The sequence below is a fragment of the Haliotis rubra genome, unplaced genomic scaffold (genome assembly GCF_003918875.1).
Source record: "Haliotis rubra isolate DU_JTF1 unplaced genomic scaffold, ASM391887v1 Scf412, whole genome shotgun sequence".
NCBI lineage: Eukaryota > Metazoa > Mollusca > Gastropoda > Lepetellida > Haliotidae > Haliotis > Haliotis rubra.
The window spans coordinates 207,957-235,890 of NW_025767094.1; the positions used below are offsets into that span (position 1 = coordinate 207,957).

At 39.3% G+C, this 27,934-nt stretch overlaps 1 protein-coding gene across 3 annotated transcripts; it reads left to right on the top strand.

Annotated features, from left to right (window-relative positions):
* The first annotated feature begins 1,198 nt into the window (after nucleotides 1–1,198).
* LOC124288132 (dehydrogenase/reductase SDR family member 11-like) lies at nucleotides 1,199–25,943 on the top strand. 3 transcript variants are annotated; one of them, XM_046724700.1, is made up of 7 exons: nucleotides 1,199–1,341; nucleotides 4,382–4,591; nucleotides 5,822–5,916; nucleotides 22,719–22,848; nucleotides 24,290–24,379; nucleotides 25,082–25,147; nucleotides 25,524–25,943. In XM_046724700.1, the coding sequence occupies exons 1-7, from the start codon at nucleotides 1,210–1,212 to the stop codon at nucleotides 25,563–25,565; spliced, it is 765 nt and encodes a 254-aa protein (XP_046580656.1). In that variant the 5' UTR covers nucleotides 1,199–1,209; the 3' UTR covers nucleotides 25,566–25,943. The 3 variants fall into 3 exon arrangements, with proteins under 3 accessions (XP_046580656.1, XP_046580657.1, XP_046580655.1); XM_046724701.1 differs by lacking the exons at nucleotides 22,719–22,848; nucleotides 24,290–24,379; nucleotides 25,082–25,147; nucleotides 25,524–25,943 and adding exons at nucleotides 6,669–6,798; nucleotides 7,072–7,155; nucleotides 8,231–8,296; nucleotides 8,509–8,687; XM_046724699.1 differs by lacking the exons at nucleotides 1,199–1,341; nucleotides 4,382–4,591; nucleotides 5,822–5,916 and adding exons at nucleotides 16,072–16,242; nucleotides 21,581–21,790; nucleotides 22,231–22,325.
* The last annotated feature ends 1,991 nt before the right edge of the window (nucleotides 25,944–27,934 follow it).

A 27,934-nucleotide genomic window follows, 5' to 3' on the forward strand; every position in this document is an offset into this window, starting at 1 on the left:
GAAGAAATGTACTTGATTCAAAAGTTCAATAAACGCTCGTTCAGATATATTGTTGGATCTACCAACACATGAACCGCGACAGCGCAGTCTTAAAGATTAACTACACACCTTAATGGCGTTTACTTTATTCATGTTCACGGAAAGTATTTGAGACAGTGGAATCAATACCATTTGGATTTTCAAAAACTCAAAGGATTGCTTGACTTTCGAAAATCTCAGAAATGAAGTTCAGATCTGAAACGATTTGATTTTTCAGAAACATCCCACGGAAAGTGAAGTTTTTCAGGATTGCTTGACTCAAACGATTTGATTGTCAAATGATTTGATTTTTCAGCTCTTTACCCCAACATCCCACATGTCAAAGTTAAGGAAAAACATCATTCCTTGATCAATGGCTTTTTGTGGTGTCCATAGGTAGTTACATATTCATCACCAAAGGCTCAGGAAATTTTTAAGCAAATGATATCGGGATTGTACTGAGAAAACGATTTGAGAAATGCTGAACTGAATCTTTGATAAAATATATGTAAAACTTGAGGAAAATACATTTATTCAACAAATAGGCACACAACACGTACCACATGTGCTCTCGATCTTGATTTCTTTATGCATAATAATCACAATTTCTGCCAGGACTGACAATGTTAAAAACAAGACATTTAATTTGATCATGTGCATGACATTTTGAAGCTTGGGATAATAATTTGATGTCCTGTACTGTATGTGGCCATGTGTTTTTGTTTTCACGAACAACTGGTGTCATCTCTTATTGTTAGTGATTCTCAAAACACCTTCTCATGAAGTAGCTTGAATCGTAGACTCGGCTCTGCTTTGGGCTGAGATTTCTTATGGATATGACTCTATGAGTTTGTATTTGTCGCTTTTACTTCATTTCCAAATACACGGAACACCTTAATTTGATTTTTTAGGGCCATTTTGTCGAAAGATATTAAAAACTGGGATATATAAATCAATGTGTTTCATCAGTGCTATAATGACATCATGCGAAATATTAATACTAGTATACCGTTATTGTACTCATATATTCACACAAAAATTGAAAATAAATCAACTATTTTAAGTAATATTGTAACAGCGGTGGGGGCAAATGGAACGGCACAAATGTGTACAAGGTGTGGCTATAGCTAAAACTGATAGGTTTTACCACTAAGCAACCGACAGCAGTCGCCAGTCATCACTCGCTCAGACATGCAGCGGTGGTCGGGACGTGTAGCTCTAGTGACAGGGGCCTCTGCCGGTATCGGGGCGGGGCTGGTCAAGGCACTGGTCAAGCATGGCATGAAGGTGGTGGGGTGTGCAAGAAACATCGACAAAATACAGGTGATTTTTTTATCCAGGCTACACTAGATTCTGTAATCTTAAGAAAGTAGGGGACACCTGCATGTAACTCTTAGTTTTGTAAAGACAGATTAATTAATATTGTTAATGGTCGTCGAGCATTGAGAGGAGTAGACCTTCTGGTACTCCGGATCCAGCCTGAACATTTGCAGCATTTCAATTCGATTTCGCCGCCCTGGTTTCGGATTAATTGATCTCGTTTTCTTGCATTTGATCTGGGACACCTTGAAAATGGTCGATCGGCATCCTTTGACTGGTTCATACATGTTCCATGGTCTGACCAAACAAACTGAAACATTGAGCTTAATATCCACTATACGCTGCCTTCTGCCATTTTAAATTCCCAACATGCTCATCCCCGATGAGCTTTACAGACGCTGTGTCTGAGTAAATAACAACTGTATGAGAAACAAATTCAATAAGATTGAAAGAAATAATGGTCCACAGAAGACTGACTTGCTGCACACAGGATTGACACGCTACACACAGGATAGACACACTACACACAGGACTGACACACTAGACACAGGACTTACTTGCTACACACAGGACTGACACGCCCCACACAGGATTGACATATTACACACAGGTGTGACAAGCTACTCACAGGATTGACACACTATACACAGAGTTGACACGCTACACACATGACCGACACGCTACGCACAGGTGTGACAAGCTACACACTGGATTGACACTCTACACACAGGATTGACGCGCTACGCCTAGAACTGACACGCTGCACACAGGATTGAAACGTTACACAAGTGCAAGTCGGATGTGTTTTGTTGTTTGTAAACATTCTTGCAGTGGATGTTGGTTGTCAACACTTATTTTTGTCATGATACTTGGTATACAGAATATAGCATGATCAAGTCTGTTTTTAACAGAATCAAATTCTACTGAAGCCATGCCCCATACTCCATGACGGTGTCGTGGGTGTCTTTGAAGCATATTGGCGGATTTTGTTGGGCAGTCTGAGGTTGAAATTTGAAAGAGTGGGGACTGGAAAACGGAAACTGGAAGAATAGGCAACTTTGGTAGCGTAATCAGCAACCAACAAATACCAAAACCACTGTCGTCGGATTCAACAACAAATCCCAAACTCCAAACAGGGTTTTGATACGACTGATCAGGTTTTAAAGAATTTTTGTTTTGTTTAGATAATTCACTGTTTGACGGCTTTGTTTTCTCTTCCTTGCTCCATTGTTCCAGAATACGTATGATATGCAAGTGATTACACCACTGAGAGCTCATTACGTCGTTTGGGCAATGTTTCTTGCATATGTGCAATATTATTGTATTGCTACAGAACTGAGAATAGGGTGAGAATTGAAAGGAATGAGGTGATTGTTTTATCTAATATCTCCTATATAAAGTATACCTGGCACAGTGTATTATCGGGTGTCGACATCACCACTCTCTCCTCTATACCACTCGAATTAACGCTCAATTTCATAACAAATGTGTACGCCACTGAAGCAGAAGTAATTTCAAGGCCTGCCCACACTGGTTCCCGCTGGTTTGAACTCGTTCCCACTGGTACTGACTCGCTATTTCTCGCCTTGCTAGAGGAATCCATTTGTTACGGAAAGTATTATAAATTTGTAATGCGAACCATGTGAATATCTACTACTGACCCGCAGTTCATAGGATACAGTTTTATAGGATATTGTAGTCTGAATTCAATTATAAGTGCACCTTTTCCCTTCACGATGCACACAGCAAACAACAGGTTGGACAGAATTTAAGTTTCAACGGACACCTGTTGCTTTCATTAAATCTGAATTTCAATTTTATGTTGGTTATATACTACCATGCATGTGCTTCATCTGACCGGTTTAGTTTAATACCAATGTAAAAAATACAAAACCTGTGTATGAAATACTGATATATACTGGACAAAATAAGTTTGGGATATTGGTATTTTTTTATTTATATTTTATCAGTGTGTCAATGAAAAAATAGAACATTATTCATAATTTCAAAATTTACATATATCCCTAACTAGTTTTGTCCAGTATATTAGAATACTTCCAACTAACACCAGATGGTTCGGTCTGGTCCGTCCTGACGACAATCCACATGTTTCAGGGGTATCATCTAGAAGGGTGATCGGAAAAAGTCATAGGAAAAAAGTCATTGTATTGTAAAGAATGGATCAGAAACATAGTGTGAATTTAGATGTCTGTGATGAACTACACTTTTTATTATACTGTCCAGCACTAAACCAATTTCTTCCCCAATATTTCTGTAAACATCCAATTATTGAAAAATTTGTTTATCTAATGAAATGTGATTATTCACCACTTAACTCTAAAGATGCCAAATTTATCAAAACTGGACTTTGTTCAATGTTTTAATATGTATCAATATGCTGTATGTTCTCTATGTCACTATATGTGATTTTTGAGAATACAAATTCGGCTCTATTCTGTTCTGTTCAGTAAAAGGATTAGTAATATGTTTTGAGAAGGGCACAGGAGATAGGAGTGTGTTGTTACTATACTCTGTAGTGACCCTGGGTGAGCTCATTAATTAAATAGGGGTGGACAGCATGGCTCAGCAAATTAGTCTACTCATTGAGTCTGTCTTTTGGGAGTGAACCGTTTCAGATGATGCCTATACGTTCCCCGTTAGAAGTCGTTTGCTAATTAGCAGTTCTAGCAATTTTGAAGCGGGTCTTTCAAACGTCACTACCCTTTTCTGCTATATTTATCAATCTGGCTGTTAATGGATTCTCTAATAATATTGATCAAATGTTTCGGTGTCAGGATGTTCTTTCCAGCGTCTAGACAGGCGATACGCACCGTTGCATGGAACGCTGTCTTCCGGTTAATACTAGTGTTCTTTGAATCAACAGCATTGTCATTCAGACCCTTCTATCATCGACAAACAGATTTTCGGAGGAAGCATTTTGGTCTCCATTTGTGACCATAACGCTTCTGCATATATTTCATAATTATATACTGAATACGAGTTTTTGTCAATCGATTTAAATCGATTTCAATCCCCCAATCAGAAACTAGCTGATGAGCTGAAGAATGAACCTGGCAAGGTCAAGGCAGTGCGCTGTGATGTATCCAAGGAAGAAGATGTCTTGGCGATGTTCCAGACGATCAAGGCTGACCCTGACCTTGGTGGAGTGGACGTGTGCATCAACAACGCTGGTCTGGCCCATAACGACCCCCTGCTGACAGGAAGCACCCAGGGATGGAAGCATATGCTAGAGGTAGGACACAACATACATGAACAGCATGAGCCTCTGTTGATTGGAAGTACTCGGCGAGTGAGTGAGTTTAGATTAACGTCGAGTTTAGCAATATTCCAGCAATATCACTGCGTGTGACAACAGAAATGGGATTCACACACTGTACCCAAGTGGGAATCGAGCCCGGGTCTTCAGAGTGACGAGCGAACGTTTTAACCACTAGGCTATATTGTATCATATTTATTCTAAACAAACATTCGACATAACTCAAGCACAATCACGGCGGCGAATAAAAATTGACAATAATGACATGTTGAGCAACGCCCTACGTCGGTATATATGAGGACACAAAGTCAAAGCGCATATCTTCTCTAGTGTTTAATTCGATTCTTACCACAGGCATAGATTACTGAGCCTAAACCTAAGCCGGTGACATTTTACAATAATAGACTAACCGACATGCGGCAACCAGGGTAGCATGTCGTAAACTTTCAGTACTGACGTAACACCAGAGTGAGTGAGTGAGTTTAGTTTTACGCCGCTTTTAGCAATATTCCAGCAAATCACGGCTGGGGACACCAGAAATGGGCTTCACACCGTAACACCAGACGGTGACACATGTAGTAAAGGCTCCATGAACGTTAGCGTAAGTGGAAGCCCAAATGATTCAATGGAAGTAAATGGTAAAATATTAAAACAGATATAATCTTAAATTTTCAGTTTTAGATAGTATGCATTTGTTGTAACACGCACACTGTGTCGAACTGCAATTAACACCCACCACTTGGAGACGAAGAAGGCACCATCTCAAGGACCAAACCTCTTTAGAATATTTCAAGGGTAGAGACTCCAAAGTCTAAACTTCAAATTTTATGCTTTTAGAAGAGTGCTGCAAAGTTGTCGCCAGCTTACCGTTTCTATTTATAATAAGTCATGACGCTATAACGTCACATAGATATCGGCACACACAATATACACTTCATGAGAGTGAGTGAGATGGGTTTAGAGCTGGTTTTGACGTATCACATTAATGTAGTAGGAAATTCCGAAGTAATTCAGGTCTCAGACGTGTATCATTTTGGTGATGCCCACGAGCAAAACCTAGAAACGACAACGGGGGCAAACCGGGCTTTTTATAACAAAAGAAATTAAACTTTTTTGTAGTTACACTGTATGTTCTTCCAGTTTGAAGAAATAAAAAATGAAAATAATAATATTACCTTGGTTCCAGTTAAATGTATTCTGTTGCAGGTGAATGTCCTAGGCCTATGCATGTGCACCAGAGAGGCCTTCAAGTCCATGCAGGAGAGGAAGGTGGATGATGGGCACATCATCCTGCTCAACAGGTAGGTTCAACTTGCGAGCGTTTCACTCTTTCATATATGGACATCTCGTATCAGGAACAGAATGTTTCTTATTCTCATTTTGGTTACCAGTCATTTGCACACCTGCATATTACGAAGTAGTATGTCAGTAAGACACATGATGCGTCGTATACCACATGTACGTTATAAGAAATAATTTAGAACAATATTTGTTTTATAAAACTTCATTGCAAGAGAAGCAAACACACACAACATTTGTGCCTGTGGAGAATTCGGATCCGAAACGGTCCAAATAACGTCATGCTCGTCTGAAGAGCCAGCTAGAAGGGATTGGGTTGTCAGCTTCTGGAATTAGATTTATCATTTCTCATTGTATCTCGACCCGTGAAGATCCCGGTTAGAATTGTTCTTCAGTAACCCATGCTTGTCGTAAGAGGCGACTAACGGGATCAGGTGGTCAATCTCGCTGACACATGTAATCGTATCCGTATTGCGTAGATCGATGTTCATGCTGTTGATCACTGGATTGTCTGGTCCAGACTCGATTATTTACAGACCGCCGCCATATAACTGGAATATTGCGTAGTGCGGCGTTAAACAACAACCAAACCAACCCAAAAAGCCTTGTGCCGGCGATTGTGGACCTCGGGGACAACGCAGTCACGTCTCCGCCACATAGTAGGTGTCATATTGACAAGGTGTCAGATTGCGGTGTAACAACAAACAACGAAAATTACAACCCAACCATTTAGCATCTGTTTTTATGCTGGCAGTGTGCTGGGGAAAACGGTGGGACCTATGAACTTCAGTCACTTTTACGGGGCTACGAAATTTGCAGTCTCGGCTATTTATGAAGGTCTGATTAAAGAGCTGAATGAAATTAACAGTGGCATCAGAGTGACGGTACGTACTTTAATAGCAATACGAACTTGTATTCTGACTGTTTTCTCGTTATTATTATAAACCTAGGATTTAAAGGACGGAAACTGTGTCAATGCATGATCCGAGAGTGACACAATTGAGGCTCAAGTCAAGAATGTTCTTCGTATACTGTACACATGTCGAAAAAAGTTCCACTTGACATTAACAATTATGCCAGTCAGTCTACGCTACTGTTGAAATTGTTTTTTGATAATGATGGTGTTTATCATGTATGTTCATTGTCTGGTGTTCCAGTCTGTGGCCCCCGGATTAGTGAGGACTGAGATCCTGTATCGGATGAAGTTGGACGATGTGAATCCTGAAGTAATGTACCAAGGGGTATGTCATGAAATAATCAAGTTCTAACACGTATTTACAGTTCGGTTCTGGTTAAGAAATTTAAAAAAGTAACAACTCATAGCTTAACTCTAGGCATATTAATGACCGGAGTGAGTGAGTGAGTTTAGTTGTACGCCGCACTCAGCAATATTCCAGCTATATGGCGGCGGTCTGTATATAATCGAGTCTGGACCAGACAATCCAGTGATCAACATCATGAGCATCGATCTGCGCAATTGGGAACCAATGACATATGTCAACCAAGTCATCGAACCTGACCACCCGATCCCGTTAGTCGCCTCGTACGACAAGCATGGGTTACTGAAGGCACATTTTCTAACCCGGCCCTTCACGGATATTAATGACCGGAGGTTGTATCAGTCAATAATGGTGAAATAGCTCATTCACTTCAACTAATTTACCCAGCTATCATCAGTTTCATATATATTTACTTCTGTACAATAAGAATGACAAGTGAAGCCCATTTCTGGTGTCACCCGCCGTGATATTGCTAGAATAATACTAAAGCGGCGTAAAACTAAAACTCACTCACTGACTACGAATGACAGAATTTCTACTGACAGACAGGTATGACATCAGGAAGAACTTCAACATGAACTTTCATAGTGTGTGCATAGATACCTTTCAATAATCTATGATCTATCTTTCAGGTTAAAAGTGCACTTATATAGAGAATCTCACCCGAATGTCTTTTGATATCAAATACACCACCACGAGTTGATAAAGTTACAATTAATATTTTTACTTTAATCAACCATTGTTGATACATTTGATTTCAGAAGACCCGAGAGTGAGATTCTATTTATCATAAAAATCACATGTACAATCACAGAGATGTATATAATGTACATCTCTGAACACGGTACTGCCATTAAACTTGCATTAAATACTTGCGACGTCATAGCATTGTGACGTCATCAAGTTGATGACCTCACAGCATTGTGATGTCATCAGATTTTTACGTCATAGCATTGTGAGTCATGTAATTGATGACGTTAGGGCATTGTACAAAATCTACCGTCAAAACGATATCTCCGTCGGACTTCATTTTCAGGCTCTGGATGTTGACGACATTGCTGCGGTTGTGATCTTTGCCCTCGGGACTCCGCCAAATGTACAGGTAGGCTGCATCTTCATCATTTAAGCCATCACACAGAAGCTGCCTTTGTAGTACACGGGGCCTGCAGTGCCGCTATATATAGAATAGGGTTTAGTCATTCTTTCATATCTTGGAGAAAAATGCAATAAAACGTCTCGTCCGTCTTACGAATCATAGAGAATACATTTTCAGTGGTTGTACATTCATAGTCACTTATATATTTGTTGTTTCAGATACATGATGTCACAGTGAAACCACTTAACTCACTCTTGTGATCGCTGTCGTCATCATTCCTCCTTAAAACTCCATAATCCAGACGGGGCGGTTCCCAGTGAATTCATATCTTAAACTATCGTATCATTTTGTTAATGAATGTGCTTTGTTATTAAAATCGTAGTCTTTAACTGAAAAATGTGCTGTTACAAACCCCTCCCAATACAAGCCTCTTGTTCCTCTGCAGTGATACATTTTGCTACGGAACACAACTTACACAACACACACTGCACAATGCTGGCGAGAGGAAATGTTTGGAATGATGGAAATTCTAGTGTTACGTGCATTTCCATGGTACATGTCAACCTTGCAACCTTAGCTTATAACGTCACCGAAGCGATCTTGATGACCCAATTAATACACCTGTCCGTCTGAAAATATATCTACTCTGGAACACATACGATTTATTTCGGATGTTTAATCCCGGTAAAACACTACATATGGTGGTTTATCGCACACTATGCATGTGTCAGTCTTTATATGTATTATTTTGCCTTTTGCGAAACGTCATTGTCCAAAACAGACCCGGTGCAACATCAGGTCGTGGTGTTACAACCGTGTATTTGAAACTTGGTTTTAACGCAGAAATCGTCACTTGAAAGGTTACATGTTAACACTCAATATATTTTTACATTCAGACTAGATACTACATCCCTTTATGTAGAGTTGGGTCGATGTACGTTAGCTTTAACATCGTCCACATTGCATTCAATGTAATAGAGCCTTACAGGCGGTGTTTGATTGGACATGAGTACTTTGTTTATTTTGTTTGTCAATGTTTTTGCTCGGTCCCTTTGTATTATTCGTCATTGAATATATTTTTCAAGTTTAGCTTCTTCTCTGAAGCCATGAAACTAGGGGTGATCGGAAAAAAAGTAAAAGGAAGTAAAAAAACACATTTTCAGTTGTTTGTTTTTATTTATTAACAAAGTATAACAAAACAATTACAAGCACATGTTTTGCATCCATAAGCAATGTTCTCAGTTCTCAGTTCTAACTAAATGTTCTTGTTGAGTCTAATGTTCTGGCCAACCCCAGTCAGGAATTCGGAGATGGACAGGCTGCCGGCTTCATAATGTTTCACACAAGGTCTTGAGTCTGGAGTGACTCCATATTCATTTACCCTTTTCCTGTTTCGTGTTTTCCTGTTACTGTTTTCCTACATTCGAAACTAGTGTACATACTTCTAGAGTGATCTTCATCCACCACGACCTTGTAGGTATTCACGCGTTTTCTTTAAGTGGTCATTTTAACACGACAATGATACAATTTCATTTCTTTTAATTTCGGGGCGGTGGGGTAGCCTAGTGGTTAAAGCGTTGTCTCGTCACACCGAAGACCCGGGTTCGAATCCCCACATGGGTACAATGTGTGAAGCCCATTTCTGGTGTCCCCCGCCGTGATGTTGCTGGAATATTGCTAAAAGCGGCGTAAAACCAAAACTCAGTCAGTCAGTCTTTTAATTTCGGCATGCAGGAGTATCTGGTGCCACTATAAAGTGTTATCTTGTTTAAGTTACTGTCTTGCTTCCTTAGATTGGAAAAGCGGCATCCCCGGAGCCAATTAACTGATATTTTTAGTTTTCGCTCAAATCTGGTATTAGGGTACAATTTATTTCAAGGCTTAACCATGTTAAGTGTTTTACCACGGCAACATTATGTCAGTGTCATTATTTTAGTGTTTTACCATGGCAACATTACTGAAGCATCAGATTGAAATCGAAGTGGTACGATTTCGTTGAAAATACCTATTAGTACTGTCTGTATTACTCCTAGCGGATGATCAGCACAGTGTACTATACAGATGGTGGGCCGAACACAGGGCAGACAGTCATTGCGGAAATGTAAATACACCATTCATGCAATGATCGAATCTGCGATACACTCTAAGTTTCGGAGCTATTGCTCTGAGGGGCGGTGGGGTAGCCTAGTGGTTAAAGCGCTTGCTCGTCACGCCGAAGACCCGGGTTCGATTCCCCACATGGGTACTATGTGTGAAGCCCATTTCTGGTGTTCCCCCGCCGTGATATTGCTGGAATATTGCTAAAAGCGGCGTAAAACCAAAACTCAGTCAGTCAGTCTTTTAATTTCGGCATGCAGGAGTATCTGGTGCCCCTATAAAGTGTTATCTTGTTTAAGTTACTGTCTTGCTTCCTTAGATTGGAAAAGCGGCATCCCCGGAGCAGATTAACTGATATTTTTAGTTTTCGCTCAAATCTGGTATTAGGGTACAATTTATTTCAAGGCTTAACCATGTTAAGTGTTTTACCATGGCAACATTATGTCAGTGTCATTATTTTACTGTTTTACCATGGCAACATTACCGAGGCATCAGATTGAAATCGAAGTGGTACGATTTCGTTGAAAGATACCTATTAGTACTGTCTGTATTACTGGATGGTCAGCACAGTGTACTATACAGGTGGTGGGCCGAACACAGGGCAGACAGTCATTGCGGAAATGTAAATACAGCATTCATGCAATGATCGCATCTGCGATACACTCTAAGTTTGGGAGCTATTGCTCTGAGGGGCGGTGGGGTAGCCTAGTGGTTAAAGCGTTCGCTCGTCACGCCGAAGACCCGGGTTCGATTCCCCACATGGGTACTATGTGTGAAGCCCATTTCTGGTGTTCCCCCGCCGTGATATTGCTGGAATATTGCTAAAAGCGGCGTGAAACAGTACTCACTCACTCACTATTGCCTGAGACACATGATTATCCATTTTTATCGTTGATCAACCTATGCACATGCTATGCACATATCTATTTGAACAGTGTTTGTAGTCTTATGTTACAGATACTGAAACAAGATGATCATATGTTTCCTTCAGTTTGAAACAGTTTTACATTTGCAATTACCTTTGCCATCATTGCTAAATTACACAATAGTTTTTATTACAATTCAGTTTTCGATTTGTATGTAGATTTAAAGGTCTGGAAAATGTTGATTCAGATCATTCTTGCGCCACATCATTTGTAATATCATTACATTAACACCTTGTACATATATACCTCAAAGGTTTCCTGTCCTTCCATTCCCACTGGTTGTTACGGCACATATTGAGAACAGACATCACACAAGTACATCACATGGACAAATAATCAGGTAACGTCACACGCTATGGAGTAAAACACACACATACCCTTGATACATTCCAAGAAAACAGGTTCTTGTCAAATACCATTATGATTATGAATGTGTTTCCGACACATTCTGTCCATGATAAATGGAATAATAGACACGATGAGTTCATCTAAATAGCAGCTTCACCCCAATATCACCATGTGAAATATGGAGTTTCACATACATCTAGTGTACATATTAACATTGGGAAAACTCACAAAGTTTTAATATATTTATGACAGTGTATATTATTGAAAAATGGAAATGTACAGACTAACTGACCACGTCCCACAATCTTCAATCTGCCAATGGTCACATTGATCACGAACGTACGAGACCTGTATCGTGTCTTGTGTCGGCAGATAAAGATAAGCTAATCTAATGTACTGTGAATTTCACCCATCAACACCGCTGTCTTCAATACGTTTATCAATATTAATATAATTCCGTCAAGATAGAGTAACTTAAAGGGACATTGCTCCAGAGCGATTCCTGTTTCACTCCAACAATATAATCACGACGTCTTGCTGCCAGGTGGTTCCTCGACCGTGACGGACACAGGAACTGGGCAACTGTCCACCTTGGCAGAATTTCTTTAACCTAAACAATGAGACAATAAGAACGGTGCCCATGAGATGACATTATTTGAAAACATCCCTTGTAGTTCTAGTCTTATTGTAATAAAGTATCCCAGCAGTGTAAACATTTTCGGATTTTCTGATGCGTGGATGGTATGATGACTGATCCAGTTTGACTATATTTCTGTGGTATTCACCTCGATATGTAATCATGTCATGTAACAACGTGATGTCTATTTCCTTGGATATTAAATACACACATTTGATTTGTTAAAATCCGTAATAGACGTCATTTTATGACATTGCTAGAAATGTCTAATAATTTACTTACGTATATATCCTAAAGTTTGAAATTTTAGTACACAGCATTTGCTTATGAGTATTTCCTATGCAACAACGAAGTTCATATCCTCAAAACAGTGTCGACACCATAGGTTTTGGAGGGAATATAAATTGCATGTAATACTGCGATTACTACTCCCTTGTAGCCCATGTTTGGTGGTATAATCCTGCACCTATTTATTTGTCATCATTCACTTGATGGTCAGTTAATGTATTTATAACGGGGGGATCTCGTTTTGCCGGATGCTTTTGTTCTAGATAAAAAAGCACTGATGCGCGATAATCCCTCAAACAATAGAGGATTAACTTATAGTCTGTTTCGGCGTAACAAACTATAGACTATAACTTCATCTCGATTTTTTTATTTCAGCAATTCAACGTTTTTGGTATATTTTCTCTTCATGATGAAATTCATAAATACACATTTTGTACATTTTCAGAAAATGAGAAAATGGTAACTGAAGAAATAAATATACATAAATATGTTTTTCATAAATATGCATAAATATACATAATTATTCCAACACAGGGACACCAACCACTTCTGGGATAAGATCCTAAGATTTGATAGAATAAAGAAGGACACATACTCAAAGTATCATCACAATAATAAACATCAGCAGCAGCAAGGTGGCGAAGGTTTTTTTCCGTAGCAAATATCATGATCTTGTTGTGGTCAGTAGCATGGAGCAGGAAGTCTGCGTTGGAAGCAGTCTTGGTGAAGGCGTCTTGGAGATCGATGTCGTCGCGCCGGCGTGGCAGGTTTGGCATTCCTTGTCTCGGGATCGGTACAGGCTGGAATGAGTACCGTAGAAAGTCGGCACTGTAGGCACTGCTTCAGGAACATCTCTCCGCAGTTCTGAAAACAAAAACATAAGATATATTACAAATGCAGAATATAAAATTATAACCTATGGCATCTCACTGACTTGATATTCCATTTACAAAATCCATTGCATATTTCAATATCTTAATTGTATGGTACGGTATTTAGGTCATGTCTAGAATGTTGAACGTTTTCTTCATTGTAAATAGTCTGAACTGGTCTGGAATCACTCCGGACTTTGGTCTTCAACGTGGCAAGAAAGGTGTCAATGAGAAGCTGAACTTCATCTTGATGATGTTTATGTATGTTCCTGAAACTGCTGAGATAACGGAGAACATCGGTGTTGGCGGTTGCAGGACAACCTGTCCTACAACCTTTCCAATGAACTCGGTCCCTGCTAGTGCTCTTAACCCTAAACTTGTAACCTAGATAGATTAAGTGTCTACCTCCCCTTGAATTTGGATTTAACTGAATGTTAACTTGTGTGTTTGATATTTTGCAATGAGGGAACCATGTCTACCTTCTTTATATACAGGAATTGGTGCCTTGTAACTCTTAGTCCGTTATCATCACATCAGCTGTCCGGCAAAGTGTTGTATGAACTTTATAACAGGTGTAATTAATGGTGTATGACCTTTATAAGAGGTGTAATTAGTGGTAACACCACCCAGTTTACCCGACAAAGGTTCCCATTTAGCATTCTTTTTTCTGGAGTAAATACTGCACATTCTTCATTAAGATCTGATGTGGTAATTGTATTACATGTTATGTAATATGCACATGGATATGTAGCAAGAGGAATTATCAGCGGAGTTAAAAAGAAATACATCGATCAAAGGATTAACATATAACATGCTGATTATTGGCGGTTTTTAGGATAAGTACAGATTCTAGTAATTTTGTTGGTTTGAGTTCCAACCGGGATTCGAACTCACACCCTCAGAGTCAGGCACTTAATCGCCAGCACACAAGGTCAGCCGCCTAACCCGCTCAGCCACCACGGATTCCACTTTGTTTGATTAGGCTTAGGCGTGTTGTAAATTCACTAAAACAGATCCTGTACTTTTTATGAAGTTCCAAAATGCATACAAATAATGAATTCATTAGGACTATAAGACAAAAATATAAAGACGTACATTGACATCGGGATTTTTCAGTCCTAAAATTTGGTATCACTGGCAGATAAAGTGTTCAATTTGTGTTCATTTATTATAATAATGAGGACGGACATATTAATGAGTAAAAAGATTTAAACTTTATTGATCAATGTAAGGATATACATATAATACTTGTACTACCAACTTATACAACCGCTTGCGGGTTGGCGCAGCAGAGATCACAACCCAGTCAAAAATTCTGGGATATCATCCGGGTAGTCGCGGGGGAAAACAAGAACAAAAGCAACAACCAGTTGGATCAGTGTCCCTTTAAGTGTGCAGTAGGCACCTTATCGCCAGTCGAATTAGGCAATAGGATTTAGATAAAGCAACTGAAGTTCACAACAACAATAACTATATCGTCAGTTTTATGAGTAAATGCGTTTATCTATAATAGCTGGCATAGGTATAAAATAGGGACGGTACACATTCACAAATCATTCCGTGACTGTGTAACAAACTGTTCGTTTATTTACTCAGGTAAGAAACTTTTCTTTCTTCTACTTTGTTAAAATTTTAATGCTATTTGGTCGTAAGTGTGATCTATCGTACCTTAAGTATATTTTACAACCCTTGGCAATACCTTCAGGTTTTGTGTGGAACGTAGTCAGGTAGTCTGTACATTTCCAGTTTTCAATAATATATACTGTCATAAATATATTAAAACTTTGTGAGCTTCCCAACATGTTAATATACAGTCATGGTTAACGTTGCCAATACTTAGTCGAAGTCCTTCAAGGCATTTAGAAGTGGGTGTAGTAATGTAAGACAAATCTTATGGATAACAACTTCTATATTTGTTTCTCACGACGTTTCTTGGCTGGTTCTTGCCTCTCCTTTTTAGGTTGATAATGAAAAGGGACAACAATCAGCCCAGAAACGTCGCGATAAACAAATATAGAAGTTGTTATCCATAAGATTTGTCTTACATTAATCAAAGTAGACTTGAATATCTGAATTTGGCGTGCGTGCGTGCGTGTGCGCGCGCGTGTGTGTGTGTGTGTGTGCGACTTACTTTGTACATGCATTTTTTTAGGGGGGGGGCAATTCACATTGTACATGCTTCTCCGTAAAAATCATCATCACACACACACGCACGCACGCGCGCACGCACGCACACACACACCTCCCGCCATAAATTATGACATATCCATTACGTCATCTCACGCACGTGGGCTCTGTCCGTTATGTGTCTCGTGATGACCCCTTTGAATTATTGTAATATGGAATAAAAATTAAATGCAAATTTCGAAAATAATCCCCAAAACATCTTTTAGACGAAAACGCTTTGTAAACGATTTGCTCAAATCGACGCTCATACTAAACATACACAGCTGCACTATTGACAGCATAGGTGTCGGCCTGGCATCGATGCAGGGTCATATCTTGACTGTACAGGACCGCATCGCGCTTCTCGGCTGGTGTCGGCCTTTGGAGAAAGATCTGGGTCATGGAGACGAGAGTTATGTCCCTTATCTGACGAAGCAGCGTTTCCATTTCCCTCAGGTATTCAACAGTCAATAGCGAACGGACGATATGCTGCAGTGGTCAGGACGTGTAGCTCTAGTAACAGGGGCTTCGGTCGGTATCGGGGCGGGGCTGGTCAAGGCACTGGTCAAGCATGGCATGAAGGTGGTGGGGTGTGCAAGAAATATCGACAAAATACAGGTGAGATATGACATAGTTAGATCTGGTAAGGTTATATTAACCCTTGTGGGAAAAGTTAACTGTAGCCCGTAGATCGTCACGTCAGTGGTATAATATAAGTCTCTACGGTTAGATCATTGTTTTAATAATATCTATCTATAGAAAAAAAATATTGTATATTACAAATTAAATTCTGGCATAACTAAATGATATATTTGTTTCCTATTTCAGTAAAAAATATATTGATCTAATCTTCAACAATGTTTTTGCAAAATAATTCGCAAATCTTATAAAAATCATTCTGTATGGTTCCAGAAACGTTCCAGCGATGTCTTCTCAGAATATTTGGATTTAATTTAATTCTAAAGAGTACAAAAGCTTAACTACATTAGTTGGTATTTTGCTCCCCGTATTAAAACAAAACCGTAACTGTTAACAATATACATGATATGTCCATGTGAAATATCCAGGCTCTGATTTTTTTCGTTCAATTTCTTTTCTTTTTATGTTTCTATCTTTTTTATTATATATTTATAAAAAAAATTATGTATGTGTGTGTATGTGTGTGTGTGTGTGTGTATTAAAAAAATACACAGTGTAAGCAACACACATAAATGTAACATTTGAAAGAAATCTTGTGTGAATGTTAGGCAAAAGGAACCCAAAACTAGATGATCCATATTCTGTGTTAATTGGCGAGAATGTGTGTGTAATTTACTTCTGAGAATACTTTGTAATACCCAACTAATAGCCTACAGTTAACATATTACATTTCATTATTTTTCATTACATTTACATTATTTGATTCCCCCATTTTCGCGGAATAACAGAAATTGATGCAAACTTTCCCACCGACTTAAATGAGTGAAAGTTATGGTAACCGTAAAACAAACAAGTTGAAGATCATATTGATATCTATCTAGATTGTCAACAGTCATTACATTACCTTTGTGTCTTTATCAGTTGTTCAAATTAGATTTAACCACTAATATGAAAGCATCGTTTTACTGTTTGTTAATTAATGAAAAGAATAGAAATTAAAAACTAAAACAGACCAATATTTCAAATTCAAACGTATCTATTGGCGTCATTTGCTGTAAACAATGTGGGGCTACGGCTGAGTAGTTCAGGTAATATCTTAACCTAAGGAGATGTTTCATCTTATATGTATAGCTACACAAATCTGAAATTTCTTTACAGGTCCATTATAGTGACTTTTTCTTCTTCCCCCTGTTAGGGGTACATGATGATGCAGTTTGCGCTTTCTGTGGATATATTAAACATCCTCTTAGCTAATGTTAAAAAAATATAAAAATAACAACGTAGAATTCAAATAAATCGAATAGTGTCATTTGCTGTAAATAACAAGTGTCTTCGTTGTGTTTTTACCCAGACTTTCCTTTCCATAGATAAACGATTATGATAATTGTAATAAATAAGCAGCTGTTAGATTTTGCATCTCATCAAGAAACAGCTCCAATGCTGAATTTACTTGGAATGATACTTGAACCAGATAATATATATGATTCCTTGGAGTTAGTTACTATTATCTTAAATATCATTCATGCAGAAGAAGAACTCTACTGTTTTAAGTTCCAATAGTATATAGGTTAGTCATTTCTGTATTTCCAATGATACCATTTCTCTGTTTTGAGACATGTATTTGGCAGTGCAATGTATCATACTGGGACATCTTGCATGCCATTGGCAATGCCAAGCTTGCTAAGAAAAAGGAATTCAAAATGAACATGTTCAGTGGTGGATACTGCTTGGTGTGAAGATGGAATTGAAAAAAATAATTTGTATGTTGGGAAGAAAAAAAATGCTCAATTTTTAACAGAGCGGAAACGATGCATCGAACTATCGATGGATTGCATTTGTTGAGTCTCCGATAGCAATTAATCGATGGTAGAAACGAAAACGATAGTATCGATAGTTTAGTAATTGACTTCAGTTGACAAATATTGATGTTGTTTTGAATTTTTATTGTTTGGATGCAGACATGCAGCTGTATTGAGTTTATGTTTAACTGTTTACTTGATCGGGGTTTCAAGTTTCAAGTTTTTAAAAGAGACTGAAACTACTTGAACTTGTTATTATTTGATATAAACTATACAGTCATTTGGGAAACGACTTCAAATGAGACAATTCAAGGAGAAAACAATCTATTGCAATAGTGTTGCAATAATTGGTCGCAATAGACTATCGCATCGCAATAGTATGTTGCAATAGGCTAACGCTATTGCGATAGTTGTTTCCCCCTCAATAGTCACCCCTAATTTTAAATGATCCTTAAACTGTTTTAGATTTATTACTAGTTTTAAATTCGAATCTGTGATAATCTAGTTATTTTACTGACCTTCGTTGACAGGTTTTTACAATTTACCATTTTTCGCTACGTATAACATTAATTGTTCTCGTCACGATATGGCTGAAATACTGCCGATGTGACGTTAAATTGTAACTCACTCACTCACTTTAAATGATCCAATTTGCACACGGAGAAGGGGCATTTGCAGGAACATTTGAATCAACAACAAACTGCGTATTTTGCTTAAGATTAAGTTTGATCCGGCTGTAACAAAATGGTTCAGGGTCAGCAATCATGTGTGTACCTCCGACTTAACATCGGCGCATTTTTTACTTTCAGTTCAGTGATTTCAATAATCTCAGCTATATTCAGTTAGTGCAACAAGTAATGTTTGATGCAAGAAAACAATATGTGTGCAACCAGCATGGCTAATACAGCCGTCTACATTCAGCAACAGGGCCTAGATTTTCGAAGCTCTCTTAGCGCTACGATTGTCGTAAGATAATGTTAATGGATGGCGCTTACGACTATCTTAGCGCTAAGAGAGCTTCGAAAATCTAGGCCCTGTTGATTTAACATTGATAAATACATGGAGTGAGTGAGTTTGTTTAGTTTTACGTTGCTTTTAGCAATATTCCAGTAGTTTCACGGCGGGATAAATACATGATACCTGACCTACCGCCTTTTCTTATATTGTATGTAACCTACACCCGTTGGTATTATAAGTATCATTTTACATGAATCGTTTTGTGGAAACATGATGTGGAAACATCATCCACACAAATGAATAACAGTATTTATTGAATTCAATAAAATAAATATGAATAAACATACGTTTTTGGATGAGTGATCACGTTTTAAACGAAGTGCTAAAAATGTAAATACATGTAGGTGAGACCATTTCAGTAAGTAGAGATGTCAGAAAAGGGATTTGATGACCATGCATCTCACGCTTTAGTTGACCGGATCCTGATACATATTCATTTCCGATACTCCAAGAATTACCTGTCTGATGAAGCCTACAGTGTAAGCGATATTTTCCATTTTATTTCATGTGTAAGAATGTTACATTATCGACTGAAATAAAGGACATTCTCTACTGAATTGAATAAAAAGAATAATAAAACAGTACATTTTCAGTAAACTATTACTTTTCATTTGAAGTGCAGAATGTGAAAGTTTGAAGCGAGACCAGAGAAAGAGATTGACGAACATTAATGATAACGAGAGGAATTGGAAAGTTAGATTTCAGAAGACATTAAAGATGTTATATGTATCTCCAGAAGTAAAACAAATTGGTATAAAGAAGGTGAAAAACAAATTTCTTTTCAAATATTGAGACGAGGCATTCTAAAAATGGACACCTATGTTTAGAGCATACTAAATGTCAAAGCACTTGAACTCATGCATCTTATATGTTTACCTATCATGGTTAAGGGCAAGACTGTTTTCTATGAAACTATATAATGGGGTGTCACAAGGGTGAAATCTTGTTGTAGTTTTCCCATCATTGACATTGAAACTCAGATGCTTCCAGACCTATGAAGATCGGGGTTAGACTTGTCTTCAGTATCCCATGCTTATATTCAGCATCTTGATAAGTAAGTAAATAAATAGAACGTAAATAAACATACGCACATGTAACCAGGGATTTATATGAATGTTGTCATATCCCAATTGCTTATATCGATGATCATGATGTTGATCACTGGACTGTCTGGTCGAGACTAGGTTATTTGCAGATCACTGCCATTTAGCTGTAATATGGCCGAGTGCAGTGTTCAACAAACAAACAAACAAACGAAATAGAAGCTTCTATTATTCAGCATTAGCTGACTGCAGAAACTGTCAGCTATCAGTCAAATGCAATGTTTACTGAGCTAATCACCCATGGGGTATTGTAAACCATAGTTGCCTCAGTGGGCTGTGTTTGATAAATGACTTTCACTCGACAACAGGTTGCTCGTTATTCTGTCCAGTGACAGTCACAATTCTCAGCTAACTCACACTTGCCACTGTAGCACTGGACTGATATTTAGTCTAAAAATATCTTATTTCCAAAATATGTATCTATAAATATTAAATACGATTGGAGTACCGATGATGCTTTATTACTAGAGCTGAAGAGATGCACCCCGACCACTTTGCGGAAAGGACAAAAGTTTCTCATGATGCACAAGATTCAGCGCTGAAGTTAACTGCGTATGATTAACAGAAATTACAGTTTCAATTTTAGGCGCTAGTGACACAGGTTGATGATGGATACCTCTCTCCAAATGACAGATGTTAAGTAGAACAGTATAGATAAATAGAAATAGTTGAGAGAATTATTCACTGACACTGAATATTTGCTAGATATGCAGATTCTTCATGTTATTCAATTATTTATGCGTATATTTCACATTTCTGATACATTAAAGGGGAAATTAAGTTCGGTTGATTGAAAAGGAAATTGATGTTAAGTTGACTGCATGGTAAGAAAAATTTAGGTAGTTTTGTTTAGTTTCCACTACATATCTACGCAGTTTATCCATTTCTCAGCATCATACTTTTTCTCAGATACCAAACTAATCAGCATACGTAACTTATGTTATATGTGGGATTACACTTTCTTAGTAAAGTACAGATTCTAGTACTTTTGGGGTTGAGTCCCATCCGGGATTCGAACCCACACTCTCAGAGTCAGGCACCTAATCGCCAGCACACAACGTCAGACGCCTGGACCGCTCAGCCACCGCGGCTCCCACAAAAAAGGAAGTCGGACAACTGGTAGTCTAGACTGCGAACTTCGTGTACCTCCAGTCTGTATCCCGAGTTGGCGCCCTTCAAAACTCGAACGACTGATAATGCGGTTTCGCCTAACTCTTATGCTAGATATGTCTATGATTAAGACTCATGTTAAACCCATGGTATCGAAACCATTTCACCAATCTATAGTTGATATGGATGAGCTGGAATGATAAAAGGTTTTGCGAATGTGGGCAATGGATCTATGAGACTGATGCATGATGACATCAGTCAAACTACACATCATTTTCTCCTTGTCAGACTCTAACAGCTGAACTGAAGGGTCAACCTGGCATGGTCAAGGCAGTGCGCTGTGATGTATCCAAGGAAGAAGATGTCTTGGCGATGTTCCAGACGATCAAGGCTGACCCTGATCTTGGCGGAGTGGACGTATGCATCAACAACGCTGGTCTGGCCCATAACGACCCCCTGTTGACAGGCAGCATCCCCGAGTGGAGGGAAATGGTGAATGTAGGTTTTCCGTTGGACATGTTCTTTGTTTAAACAACAGACAGAGATATTTTGATTTCAAACGTAATAGTTACTGAGATGTCTTGTGAGACAACAGTTCAGCATAAACCTTTGACTTGGGATTTGGCCCATACTAGCATACTTCAACAGACTTGAGGACTTGAGGATTTGATCATCTGGTAGAAATGTCTGTCAATGCGTCTCATATGAAATGGGATGGGAGTAAATGGCAGATAAACACAACTATTTTGTAGAGTGGTGTGCCTTTGATGCTTTGCAGATAGATGTTCCTTTGATGTAATATACCACAGTGCTGATTTGTATAAATCTTATTGGGGCTACAATTAGAGTAAGGCAAGGCACAGGTTTGAATCCCTGATCACTATGTGCATGTTTTGTCATGTCATACCTGGGTTTCCAGGTAGTGTATTCTGCTGCAGGTGAATATCCTTGGCCTATGCATGTGCACCAGAGAGGCCTTCAAGTCCATGCAGGAGAGGAAGGTGGATGATGGGCATATCATCCTGCTCAACAGGTACATTAGACAATATCAAAGTATTATCACCGAAAAATAGATAATACCATTAAAGCTTATTCAGATATTAATGATTCACCATTCTTTATTTTTAATGTGAACCAAATGCTGTTCAGTCCTGCTGTTTAATGTTTGATAGGGGTGCAGATTCTGTTTCATCCGATTCACGTACATTGCATTGACGTGACTTTGGTCTATCACTGAATACATCCTTAAAAGTTTCACCACCTGTTATAATTTTCCGTTTTAGATTCATGCTTATGGTAAAGGATTCAGTCAAAGGTCTTGGTAAAAGTTCCATGGTATTCTAACCTTTTGGTTATTGTAGCAGAATGTTTCAACCAGCTATACCATTGCAATTGCGGTGACTTTTGGTTTGTTTCATGATTGTAGCATGTCTGGTCATCGAGTTATAGGGAACAGTGCTTTTCACTTCTATTCTGCTACAAAGTTTGCTGTGACAGGAATAGTTGAAGGACTCCGACAAGAGTTGAGAGAGTTGAAAAGCGGGATCCGTGTAACGGTAATGAGATATCTTATGAATAGCTCATCTTCTCCCAATGAACTTTTCCGCAGAAACTTCCTGAATTGAGAGATCATAAGTCTGTTTCTGGTCGGACAGGAAACCTACAATAAAATTACATAACAGACCATCTATATGTTTTTTGGGGGAAAGATGACGTCAAACTAACTCTCCATGATTAGTTTCACTCTGTGAAAATATTTTACATATGTAAATTGTGTTTGGTCCATGCTGTGTAACTAGAGGTTACATGAGATTAATGCTAATGGTAAGTGAAAGATTTACAGAAATAGTGACAGCATGGTTTGATAGGTAGACCTGTGCCTGGAGAGTGTTCGATGGGTTGATCATCTGACCATTCCATGCCATGTTACAAGACAATATATTACTTGACCTGCAGTTACCCTGCCTGGCTGGCTTGGGTTCAGTACAGTATATCTATGTAGGAATTGTGTTGAGACAAGAGTGTTCAGTAGCCTTTATCAAACCCTCAGTTTTTCTCTTGTGTTAGATACCAAGTTGAGGATTGCTATAAGCCTACAAAGCTCCATTCAGTTACTGGTGACTGTAGAGACACTACATCTTGCCATTTCAAACCTCTGATTTTACACAAGCAGCCTACACTTACAAAGGACTGGGCTCCGTTTCACAAAGCTATCGTAGCGCTACAAAGCTATCGTAACTCCTATACTGTAACAATGACTTACAACAGTCGTAGCGCTACGATAGCTATGTGAAACGGGGCACTGGTCGTTCAGAAGATGAAAAAAAACAATTGAGATATTGTCCCCAACAGACAAACAAAATGGCAGATTTTCCAAGTAAAGATACTTATTATTGTCTCAATCTCTCCGACAACAATAGGGGTATGCATACCACAGCGCTTCACGTAACAATGCACATTGTGGTAAAGGAAACGCTCAGCAGGGGTTGTTTTGAAATTACGTTGTATCTCAGTGCGATAACTGTTCCGTGATTCTTGTTAAAACTAATGAAATTTGCACTCAAATATAGAAAAGTACTTGTGCAAGTTTTGAACCCAATCCAGAATATTCATCTTCACGTAATTTGGGGGATAATTCAACTCAATTTCAACCAGCACTGGGTGTGGTCACAGCAGCAACCACTTTTCTTCACAACGATGTTGGATTTGAAAAACAAGATTTATGGATGTCAACTTCTTTATTGTGAATAACCCCCTGTCGTGTTATTCACAATAAAGAAGTTGGCATCCATAAATCTTGCTTTTCTTATGTATTCCACTTCAAAATGCTCTTCAAAGATATGATGTTGGATTTGTAAGATGTTCTTGAAAATACGACAGTCCTCTGACATTTAAGATGAGAATGGTAGGCAAACTGGAAACCAGACTTTGATACAGGTTGGAGGAAGCTGCTGAGTGTTACATCAGTACATGTAGAGCGTGTGTTCTGTTTTCCAGTCAATAAGTCCAGGTCTGGTGGAGACAGAGTTCAGCTATCGAATGATGAAGGACGATGGAGAAGCTAAGGCGATTTACAGCTCAATTCCGGTTAGTGTCTTGTACAGTATAATTGTGGTCTCCATATTGTTTAGATGAATCCAATCTGATGAGGACAGTATATATAACACAAAACTGATTCTACCTGGATAAATCAGCTGTCCTTTCAAAGTGTAACACTGAAGTAAAATGTCCTTGAAAATCCTATTGCAAATATGTTGCGAATATCAATTCTCCTAGAGAAATGTCATAAGTCTCATAGAAATATTTAAATGTCCGAGTTAAAGTGCAGAAATCAAGCACTCTGTAATCAGGTTTGAAACCAATACTTTATGAACTTAGCTCCTTTTGGGATGTAGAAACACCTGTTACCTCACCTGTGTCATAACAATCGCATCCCTCCCAGCCATGACTGGGATATCACATGGTACTGCATTGAACTCCGAACTAAATATAAAATTGTGTTAGTGTTTTGTTTAAAGTTGCACTGCATTAGCAACTGTTTTCCAAACCTTACTTTGGCATGCCGTATGATTATTAAACATAATATGTGTAATGCTATAAATTTTAACAAGGGATCATACTGATGTAATTATGTAAATGTTTGTGAGATCAGCTGTAGGTGGTTTGCTGGTATGTCATCTTTAGGGATGTACCATTATGTGTGTTGAGCTTCCAGAGAAAGGCAAGGACTTTGATCTAAACACACATCGTCTGCTTCACATCCAGTAACTCCAACATCATATCTTCCAGTGTCTGCAGGTGGATGACATCACGAACACTGTGATATTTTCCTTACAGTCTCCAAAGCACATGGAGGTGAGTCACTCGGATGTCTTGTAGCATGGATGACACCCATTACTCCATTGCTCAGTATAATGTCTTGTGTAGGTCTGTGCACAAAATACGTTGTTTTCGCTACCCTGTCCTAACCTCTTTCAAGGTTGCATAAGGAAACATGTCCGACTTTCACTTCCCCAGGCTTGTAATCGTTTCTCTGATATGTTGCATATCCGGCGATATCTTGGTTTTGCGACAAGCTAAGATGTGATTTATATGAGCTTGGTTTTTTTCCAGAATTGTAAATATAACTTTGGTTTAGTTCTGGTGAGCTGTAGAGCTCATGGTTGTGTAAGTCACCATATGCCTCTTGTCTGAAATTATTCATATCAATGTGTGATGTTTGCTTTTCCAGATAAATGATGTCCTTATGAGACCTACAGCCCAAGCCTGGTGATTTAGAAGAGAACTCAGTCAGCAAGATATTTCAATGCTGTGGTTTTGGTGTACTACATGTCAACATATAATCAGATTAGTGAAAGTAGTATTACAATATCACGCAGACTTGCAAACTACCAAAGATGTACCTGTTATCATGGAATGGTGCTAAATCGTGTTAGCCCTGAAACGTTGTTGACATTGTCTTGGATGTTTCTGTTGTATATATGCATGTAGTTTAGTACGCTGACACCAAATATTGAGAAAGTTTTAAAGGTTAAAATATAAATTTAAGCATTTGGATCACTGCTGACTCAGAAAACATTTTGTTTTCAGTTGTAACTCTATCCTGCTTTAATCCCAATAAAATCTGACCTTAGAGCTTGGTTGCCAATGATTTTGTGTTTATTTGAATATTGTTAAACTCAGCAATCTTCAAGCTATATCACGGCGATCTGCAAATAATCAAGTTTATATTTTTGTATTTCAATTTTTATACATACAAAATACATATACAGTCAGTCAGTTCAAAAAGTTATTTTTCACGAAATCCAGCCGTGATAATTAGGCCCCTAATCACGAGTAAGACTGGGAAGCAAATGGAGATGAGACATCACTGAACAGATGCAAGTACCAGCAATTGCCAGCCCTAAAGACAAAGCCAGCAATGACCAACCCTGGTGGAAGTCAGCGCTATATAAATACACTTATTATTATTATTATTATTATATAAGCGTGTGCAGGCAAAAGGCCTGCAGATAAGATTAGGTTAGACTTGAGCCAGCGCTAGGAGAAGTTCTGGCCTGCGCTTAGAAGTGTAGACTGAATAAACAGTTGTAGACCCTCAGAAGGACTAGTGTTGTTCATGACAAGACGTCATTTGGAGTAACAAGACGTTCTTCTCTAACTAATGGATTTCGTAAATTACTGGCCAAAATGTAATTTGCCAAGCGTTCCGCTGGTCAGTTGCTATTGTTCATTACCCTGAACAGGACTGTTTTAGTGGGCTAAGCAGACCGGCAAACAGACAGACAGATTTTGTATTTCAGTCTCATCTCTCTCTCACACACACATGATGATGATGTTCGTCCTTCGCAGGCGAAAATGACCACGACTTCATGTCACTGGGGTGTGGGGTGTGTGCGAAGGTGGCTTATTAGACCGATCTTTGCTCGGAAGGGTCTGTTGCAGTGAGGACATGATAAGTGCGGGGCTGAACCAGGTTGGGAGGTGGAATTGACATTGTCTTTTTTTTTCTGCCACTTTTGTACTTTGTCACTGATGCGTCTCTGTTCGGAAGCTGCGACGCCAGTCTTAACGGCAGATCGCCAAGCAGATCGGTCCTCAGCAGTCTCTTCTCAGGTTGAGTGAGGAATGTCAAACTGATTGAGGGACGTCTTCAGATTGTCTTTGAAGCGTAGCTTTGGTCGACCAGGGGGACACTTGCCGGAGGACAGTTCTCCGTAGAGAAGCCTTTTGGGGAGACGACGGTCGTCTATTCGGTGTACGTGGCCGGCCATCGGAGCTGAGAGCGCATCAGGACGGCGTAGATGCTCTCAATCTCAGCCCGCTGGAGTACTTCGGTGTCTGGCGCTCTGTCCTGCCACTTTACACGGAGCAGGGTCCTGAGACATCTCATGTGGAGAGCGTTCAGTTGTCTGGCGTGTCGGGAGTACACTGTCCATGTCTCGCAGGCGTAGAGCAGGGATGGAAGGACTGCAGCTTTGTAAACTTTGAGCTTTGTGTCAAGGCTCAATCCTCTTCGCTCCCAAACCCTGTCCTTCAGTCTGCCGACAGAGTGCTGCCCAGGTACACGAACTTGTCAGCCACTGCAAGTTTCTGGCCGTTGACGGTGATGTGGGGCTCTGTGTATGGAGCTGATAGGGCTGGCTGGTGCATGACTTCAGTCTTCTTGGTGGAAATTGTGAGGCCAATGTCGACGCAGGCTTAGGAGCAGAGGTCCATACTTCCCTGCATGTCTGACTGAGTGGAGGCATTTAGCGCACAGCCGTCTGCAAAAAAGGAAGTCCCGGGCGGTGTCTTCATGGACTTTCGTCTTGGCCAGCAATCTCGGATGGCTGAAGAGTTGGCCGTCGGTACGGTGCCGAAAGCCAACCCCGATGTCTCCATCTCGGAAGGCGTCAGTCAGCATCGCGGTGAACATCATGCTGAACACGGAGGGGGCCAGCACACAGCCCTGCTTTACCCCGTTGGTGACAGGGAATGGCTGGGAGTATACGCTCTCGTCCTGCACTCTTGCGTACATGCCATCGTGGAACTGTCGGACCATGGCGATGAACTTGTCAGGGCAGCCGAACTTGGCCATGTTCTTCCACAGCAGAGTGTCGAAGGCTTTAGTCAGATCCACGAAGGTGGCGTACAGTCCGA